At 36.7% G+C, this 8855-nt stretch overlaps 1 protein-coding gene across 4 annotated transcripts in view; it reads left to right on the forward strand.

The window, feature by feature from the left end:
- The window catches only part of sp3 (Sp3 transcription factor), a 15794-nt gene extending 8517 nt beyond the window's left edge, over positions 1-7277 (forward strand). For 2 of the 4 annotated variants that reach the window (XM_015376299.1, XM_015376298.1), the window contains exons 5-7: positions 2858-3041; positions 3119-3315; positions 6478-7277. In XM_015376299.1, the coding sequence (XP_015231785.1) occupies positions 2858-3041; positions 3119-3315; positions 6478-6767 (671 nt within the window). In that variant the 3' untranslated portion in view covers positions 6768-7277. The remainder of the gene's footprint in view (positions 1-2857; positions 3042-3118; positions 3316-6477) is intronic. The other 2 variants (XM_015376302.1, XM_015376301.1) reach the window with 1 other exon arrangement.
- The last annotated feature ends 1578 nt before the right edge of the window (positions 7278-8855 follow it).

Genomic DNA, 8855 nt, shown 5'->3' on the forward strand with positions numbered 1-8855 from the left:
CATTTCTGAACCCCAAACTGTAAAATTAAATGCACACGCACACTGAGTAGTGACTTTATTGGTGATGTGGGGAATTTAGGCTTTTTTTTTTTTTTTTTTTTTTTACTTCTGCTGCTTGACCTTTTTTTATACAGAACTACTGTTGCATGAAACCCACTTAAGACCTTTGCAAACTTATGTTTTACCTTAAAGCAGAGCAATACTTAAAGCTTTTTAAAAGGAGCTTTGGGAGCTCTCTGAGGATTCTTGGTGTGTCCCTCTCAAGAATCCACTTTATAAATGTTCCCGGCAGCTGTTCAGTTTAGTATAGGTCTGAACCAGGTAATTTTTCTGGGGCAGCTCTTCTACCTGCCATTTTCTCTAGACTAACCAGGAACTTATAAAACATCAAAAAGTAGGAAACTGCTTAATGGTTCAGTAAGGGAGCAGGACTTTTTTTATTTCAGTAATCTCCTCTGCAGGTCATATTTTATGTTAATTTTAAATTTTGTTTGCTAGCACAACATTTAAACTTAATCACAGGTTGAATGTTTTTGTATTAGGGAGTTTGCATTCAAATTCAACAGTAAAAAGCAATAAACTAATGCTGAATTATTATTTTTTTAAGTAAATGCAGATTTCCACTTTCGACGCCTAGAGAAAAAAGTGTCATAACCCTCATCAAAGTATCTTTTTTTATCATTGAAGTTCAAACATTCTTCAGGATTGTGGCATCCTTATAGTGCCATCAAAACATTGTTTTGCTTCCTATAGTTCAGCACTAGTAATAGCGCAATAATACCACTGCTAGCGAATTGTACAAGCAGTATGTAAATCATGTTGATATGCAAGAATAAAAGACACAGAATAGTTTGCTAAAGGCGATATTTTACATTCTCTGTTTATTTTTGCACTTTGATTATTCAGAATTAACAATTCTGTTATCAATATTTTACAAAGGAAAAAAACAAAAAACCCTACTGATTGCTCCATTAATAAATCTGAGATTGATTACGAATAACATTTCAATAAAAATACATACAATTTTAACAGCTGTTTAAGTAGTCAAAACTGTTTTTGAACAAGATAAAGGCAAAAAACTCATGGAAAACCGTAAAATTCTGTCAAGCAAAAGCAGACTAAACATCAAACTTGATTATTTTAATATTGTGTAATGCAAGCTGAGGTCGACTACTTAAATGGTTCCAACTGACCTAACATCAGTCCAAACAGTTGCCTTTATTTTATTCATCGTTATTTCACAATGATCATTATGTTCGGAAATGGTGTGCTTGAAGTGATGTCAGAATATTTCCCTTTATTTTTTCTAATGGTGAAAAGAATAAAGGAGGCGAATGAATCCCCATGGATTCGCTGTAACATCGCTAACTGTCCTTTCATCAGCGTTACAGGGAGGAGGAGTCACTGCTGACTGACTCTGACTTCTCTGTTGTGTCAATAAGAGTTAAGACATTTTAAAACCCATAATTTTCAATCCAACTAACTTTATTTTACTTTTAATTTTTATTGTTCTTATTTGTTTAGCTTATTAACCAATTGTAAGCTTTTTCTTTGTTTTTTTTGTTATCATTGATGTGCAGCACTTTGTTTCAGCTTTGGTTGCTGTTGTTTTATAAATACATTTGATGATGATGATGAGTTGTGTTAAGCGTAGTAAAAGTGACACGGAGAAGTTAAATATATCAATAAATTGCATCTCTTTACTGATTAAGTGTTGGTTTAATTTTGGCTAACGATAGTCATTAGCTAAGCTAGCTATCTAATTTTACTATGGACTTTTAGTCAAACCGGTTGACACTCATCCTAGTCTACCCACCGATTTTGGAGAAAAACTGGATTACAAATTGACTTCCTTTCCTTTGTTTCCTTTTCCTCTTTTTCCTCCTCCCTCTTATTCTTCCTCTATACAGCATAGTTACCAATGTCACTCATAACCTCTGCCATATTTATTAAATATTCATTTTAATGATTTTTTTTTTAGACTGGTTTGTCATGTTCCAGAGAGCCCACTTGTATGAGTGTGGATTTATATGATGATGCTTTTGGCCTGGTTCTCTCTCTGAGGTCCTGGGAGGATCTTCTCTTGGAGGCCATGGCATTATGAGTTTCTAAAATACCAGAAGATTTTTACATAAAACTCTGGTAGACCCTCCTAGTAAACTGGAAATCAGTTACAGACAATGAAGAAGAAAAAAAGACTTGTTGAATAATTCACAGTAGAGGTGAGGAGTTATACCTAGGAATAACAATAACTGCATTGTGTCATTTCCATGACTAATTATCAATATTTATTCATTTGCTCATGAAACAAAAAGTCAAATCAAAATCAAATCAAATTTATTTGTATAGCCCTTTACAATAACCAAATGGTACCCAAAGTGCTTTACAACAAAGCCATAAAAACAATACATAACATATAAAAACATACAAGATACAATTAAAAGTGCTGTAGTGGTGCAGTGCTGCAGGACATTAAAAGCTTTCCAGAGGTGCATAAAAAGGAGCACACAGAAAGATGACATCTAAGAGACAGTATTTTAGTCAGAATTAAGAGCTAAATTAAAAAAGTGGGTTTTAAGCTTTTTTTTTTTTAAAAGGCTGAGGTCAGTAGTGGTAAAAGTAATAACCCTACAAACAGCTGGTTTAAAAAATTGTCAGGTTTTATTTTATCTTCACAAGTAATAATTTCCATAGCTGTATGTTTCCTTTACGATTTCCAATCAACAGGTGAGGCAAGCTCCTTTTGTCTCATAAACAGCCTACACAGACATGGACTATCAGACCGTCAGTCAGTAAGGTGTAAGTTAAGCTGCTGCAGTGTTTTTTGTCAATAAGATCCTTTCCTTGTAATTTCCAGATATTCGAATCAAGGAAGAACCAGACTCTGGAGACTGGCTGGGCACAGACTCCACCCTGAACACCAACGATCTGTCTCACCTCGCTGGCAGGCTGGGAGACGAAGAGGATCCGCTCGGTCAGGAGGGCAAGAGGTTGCGCAGAGTAGCTTGTACTTGCCCTAACTGCAAAGAGTCAGGCGGGAGGTGAGAAAGCCCGGTTGGTGCTTCCAGTCGTTTTCAGACCCGCATGGGATTAAAACACCTATTTCTGTGTTTTGCAGAGGATCAAACACAGGAAAAAAGAAGCAGCACATCTGCCACATCGCAGGCTGTGGGAAGGTGTACGGGAAAACATCCCACCTGCGAGCACACCTGCGCTGGCATTCTGGGGAGCGACCTTTCGTCTGCAGCTGGGTGTTCTGCGGGAAGAGGTTCACACGCAGTGATGAGCTGCAGAGGCACAGGAGAACACACACAGGTGCCCCTCTTTTTATTGAAAAACATCCATAAAAATTGTTAAAATGTGTTAATTTGAGCCTGGTAAACTGAGTCATTAAAAAACAACATTACATCATTGTCCCACTGCTGATAAAATGGCAGTATTGGATTAGATACTAGAGAAAGACATAAAAAATGCATTGTTTATTAGTTTTAACTAGTAAAGGCTGTCTAGATCTTTAGAGGGGCATAAACATTGATGAGCTACGGGTGTTATGTTAGTGTTTACTCTTGCAGTTACATACATTAGAATCCACATTGTTCCGTTTGCATTGATCTAAAATTAATGATTTTAGATACCGTTTTTTTTTTTTTTTTTTTTTTGCTTTTAATTGTTCTTTTCTAACCACCTAAGTGAGAAATGGTTCATGAAAATGTAGAAAGTTCCAAAGACCTTTTAAACTAATGCTTAAAAACCGTAGTCTTGGAAAAAATTATCAAAATGGTTGGCACTCCTGAAATCTTTGTTAAAATGAATATTTTTCCCAGAAACTTAGTGCAATTACACAAAGTTTGGTAAAAAAAATATATATATTTAATTCCCTGTTATGTATGGAGGAAAACACAAAAAAAAAACAGAAAAAAAGGATACATTTACATAAATTCCCACTTAAAGGGGAAAACTTTTTTTTTTTTACATTGGCGCTTTGATTTTACGTTTTTACATCATGTTTTACTAACCCATATTAGTCTTGTGTCATTTGGAGCTGTTCTGAAGATATTCCGTTTTGTCATATCCAAGTAACGTCTTCGTATGGGCAACGAGTTGAAGGCACAAACTAAACTGTTCATAATTTATTCTTTATGGTACGCCAGCATTCATAACATGTAGGCGAATCACTGACCCCCAGACATCCCCGGTTATATTTTTTATATTTATATTTCTTTAAAACAAAGCGGAGTGTGTATGACGTCATCCGCGTGCGCCAGCTACCATTCATTCATCCTGTTCGCTGAACTGCTGCTAGTTTTACTCACATGCCTGGAAGATGTCTAGTGCTACAACCACAGATTATCTCGCTCTCGAAATGGAATTTAACGAATTTAACGATTCAGATTAGCTAGCCGAATGAATAGAAGGGGTACAGCGTAGCCGCCTGTACAAAGACGAACTGAAACCAGTGTCCATCTTAAGCCATCAGCAAGCGTTTTGCACTTCTCCACTGGAGTTTTAACCACTCTTCTTTTACAAACTTCTGTAGCTCCATCATATTTGAGTAGTGCACGTCCCAAACAGTGATTTTAAGCTCTCTCCAGAGATGGCAGTGAAACCCATTGCAGACCATTCAGGAATTGACAGAGCTTTCTTTCAATCAATCTCGGTGCTTTTCTAAGTCTGTTTGGAGTCGTGGTCGCTGCTTAAATACAGGTTGCCTAGAACAAAAACCTTGCTTTCTGAAAATCAAGGCACCCACTGCGAGAGGCTAAAAACAAACGATCCTTGAACCTCCGTCTTGTTAGACTCTTAGTCTCATCTATCCGCAGGATGTTTTCTCTCAAAGATTTTGGTTCACTGTCATAGATTGTGGGGAAAGTGCGGTCTAGCTCTTTTATCTCTGTAAGCAGTGGGGTCCTCCTGTGTCTCCTGTCATAACGTTTCCTCTCATTCAAACGTTGGGCCAATAGATCACGCTGACACCAATGTACCATGAGTCTGCAGGACACTATGCATTGACAAGCAACCTCAGCATTGAGATTGTTTGTCAACCATTTAGACTGTTCTGCTTTTTAAGCTTTCGTTAGTTTTTGTCTTCGGCCCCCGTCCAGGGAACTTCGCTGTAGTCTCATGGGTTGTAAAGTACTGTGGCCCAAAGAGCATAGAGATTTCTGCTTGTAACTTTGATCCTGTTGATGTTTGTCTTTGATTTTGTTTCTAAAGTCCTCCCGGTCTCCATTCTTAGCATGGCAGACCCATAAAGCAAGTATTGAGTCATCGCCTTTTTATCTAATGACAGGTGTGATTTTAACTTTGCTCTCTGTTATTTGCAGCAGGTGAGTTTAACCGAGCATCATGTGCTTGAAACAAAGTTAGCTACCCACAATTTTAGGTGCCAAAAGTTTTCTAGGAGTTTATAAAATGTCAAATTTGATTTATTTTTTTGTCTTCGGCTTTTTAGTTTTGTACAAACAAAGGAAACAGATTAGGGCTGGCCGATATGACTTCAAATCAATATCACGATGAATTGGGCAGTTTTAACTCGATAACAATAAATGCACGACAAATGTTCTGGCTCCTCTATCGGAAATAAAGCCATGTGCAGGAAATGCAACTGATCTATTTATAGTTTATTTATGAAATGTATCACATTACATGAAAAGGAGAGAAATGTTACCTCTCTTGCAAAAAAATTTCCACGAAGGTTACAGAGCATTTTGCACATCTTTGAACTAAATAGTGTGGCTATTATTGTTTGATGGTCGGATGCGTTACTTTGGGTAGGCCCGACAGTTTTCAGACAAACTTTGCATTCCATGTTCCTCTACGTCTATGGCGTAATTTTGGTGCCACCAAACTGAGCGTGTTCACGAGAGTGAGCATCGTTTAAACTCACACACCCTCACTCAAATTCCCGCCTGCTGTGCACTCAAATCTGACATGCTCAGCTTCATCTCTGCTTTTGTCCGCCTTCACAGGATTAACGGATATAATTTAATTTACAGCTGTGTTAGACGCTTCGTCACTGGGCTCATCCGCCATTCTCTTTGCTTACGTTTTTGACTGGATCAGTGGAGTCACGTGATTCCCCGCATAATGCATTGTCTCCTAAAGGAGAAGGAAATACCAGCACATTTCGCACACAGGAAAAATGGCAGAATTAAGTTTATTTATTTTACTGACATGGGAAAATAGTCACCGGTTATCATTGTGAACGACGGGAACTGTAAAAATCTGGTTTATCGCCCAGCTTATAACAGACATTTACCAACAATGTGTTATTAGAAATATATAAGTAGAGTATACATGGTAATAGATAATGATGTAGGCGCTTATGTAACCAGGATGTAGCAGCTCTTAGATTTTTATTTTTTATTCTGACAAATTTATTCCAAGTAGCATTGTATCTTACAGGATGTCATAGAACAATGAAGGAGTTAATGTACTGAGCAACAAATTCTATCAAACTTTATTTTCTTTCTGCAGGAGAGAAGAAGTTTGTCTGCCCTGAATGTTCCAAGCGATTCATGCGGAGCGACCACCTGGCGAAACACGTTAAAACCCATCAGAACAAAAAGGGCGTGAACTCCGTCGGCACCGTGGTGGCCTCCATGGATTCAGCAGGCTCCTCTGACAGCATCATCACGGCGGGCGGAACCACCCTCATCCTCACCAACATCCAGCAGGGCTCGAACAACGCCCAGGACATACTGGCTAACGCAGAGATCCCCCTCCAGCTCGTCACCACAGTTGCCGCCGGTGAAGCGATGAAGTAATCTGCTCTCATGAACTTCCCCCTTTCATACTCTATACCCCAACTTGCATTTTTATTCAAGTTTTGAAGGAAAGTATAGATTATATATATATAAATATATATAATAAATATATATTTTACCACAGAAATAGTTCATTTTCATCTTTTGTTTCTACAAAAGAAAACAAGCAAATGGAGACAAAGTGGAAAAAGACATTGCAGTAAACACAAAGAAATGCCTTATTTTGTACAATATTGTGTAGTTAAAATGCCACTTTGTTTAAATTGACTTATTTTTCAAATATGTATTTCTGGAGAAATTATTGCTAAGGCAAGCAAATATATTCTCACCTTTTTCCTTTTTACTATTATATCTAAAGTCCTTTGAAAGAGATGTATAGGCCCAACCACCATCAAGTTTTATGCAGCCGAAGTGAATTTATGAAATCCATGCAAAGGTTTTTCTTTTGTTTTTTGTTTCTTTTCTGGCAGTCAGCTTCCAAAGTTGTTCATCCAGATATATATATATATATATATATATATATATTTTTTTTTATGTATAGTCATAAAGTTGTTCACACCTGCATCATGTTGCAAGTGTGAAAATGGAAAACAATCGTCTCTTTTTTTTCATTATTCTTTAACATTGAATGCATGTTTGTGATTTCTAAATTTAAAATGGATTATTTCTGTTTAATTCACGTTTTTATACCCTTTTTAAAAAAGTTTAAAGAAAGTAAATGCGTGTCGTAATAGTAAACGAAAAAAAAAGCCATTTTCTTTGGAGGTATTTGCCAAATTTGACTCCAAACTCAGGGTGACTCTTGACTGAGTGCTGTAAGTGGAGTAAATCACCCGTCTAGTTTCTCAGGCCATATATTTTTTTTTTCTTTTCCCCTTTATTTTTAAGATTATGCAGCCGTCACAATGCCATGTTAATATATGTTCTGATTTTTCTTTTTTTTTATATATAACTGTTCTTGTTATAAAAGTAGCTTTGCAAAAAGTTTTTTTAACCTGTTTATTCATTGGTCCTATTATGATATCAAAAAGTAATTGTTGAAAGTGGTACTTGTAAGCAGCACTGTTTTTATCACTTTAATTTTGTTAATCCTCTTTTCTTTAGATGTTTTGTTGGAAATCTTATACCTGCCATCATGTACAGCTTCTCTATCCTCTTGTCATTTTATTTGAAATGCTTTACATTCCTTGTTTTATGCTCTCCTGTCTCATTTCTGAACCCCAAACTGTAAAATTAAATGCACACGCACACTGAGTAGTGACTTTATTGGTGATGTGGGGAATTTAGGCTTTTTTTTTTTTTTGGGCCATTCTTGTCTCCTTGGGAGTTATCTCCAACATGATGAATAAAACATGCAGCATCTTAATGTTATTTACTAAATACTGAAGGTTTCTCTTTATTCCACTCTTCTGTAAAAAGTTTGGCAGCATATAACATCAATACAAATATTTTCTTTTAACCTGTCACTGTCCTTGCTTTTCTTTTTGTTTTCAGATGTCCTTTTTAATACAACAGAATACAAACATCTGCTGTTGGTGGTTTATTTGATATTAAATTGGCTGAAGTGACAAAAGTTTGACCCGTATGAGGAACGGGTTGATTTGTTTCCCTGTGTGTCCTACACCCTGGGGTAGTAGTCCAGTAGATGTCACTGCAGCTTAGGGAGCAGAATGAGAGGTATGTTTGACCCCTGACCTTCTTCTTGTAGGGCTGCCAGGATGAAGATGGGAGTCACAGAGGCCACCAGCAGGAGCAGACCCTCAATTAGCTGCGACTTAATGTCACCCAGAAATGTCGGGAGAACAAAGCAGAGCCTCGTGACTTTGAGGAAACCTCACAGAGCCATGAAAGTGATCAAAAAGTGAATATAAAAATAATCTGAAATCTATGTGCCATTTTTTTTATATCTATACTTTAACATTTGAATAATTAGGCTATTTTCCTTTTTGTAATCATTATTAGATATTCACTACTGACTTAGCTATTAAATAAAAAAAAGACTTATTAGCTTACTTGGTGTTTAAGAACATAATTGAAAGGATTTTTTTCTGAAAGGCTTTGTCTGGTAATTTTCATGCTTTTTACTGT

This window comes from Cyprinodon variegatus, unplaced genomic scaffold (assembly GCF_000732505.1).
Source record: "Cyprinodon variegatus isolate N-32 unplaced genomic scaffold, C_variegatus-1.0 Scaffold132, whole genome shotgun sequence".
NCBI classification, from domain to species: Eukaryota; Metazoa; Chordata; class Actinopteri; order Cyprinodontiformes; family Cyprinodontidae; genus Cyprinodon; species Cyprinodon variegatus.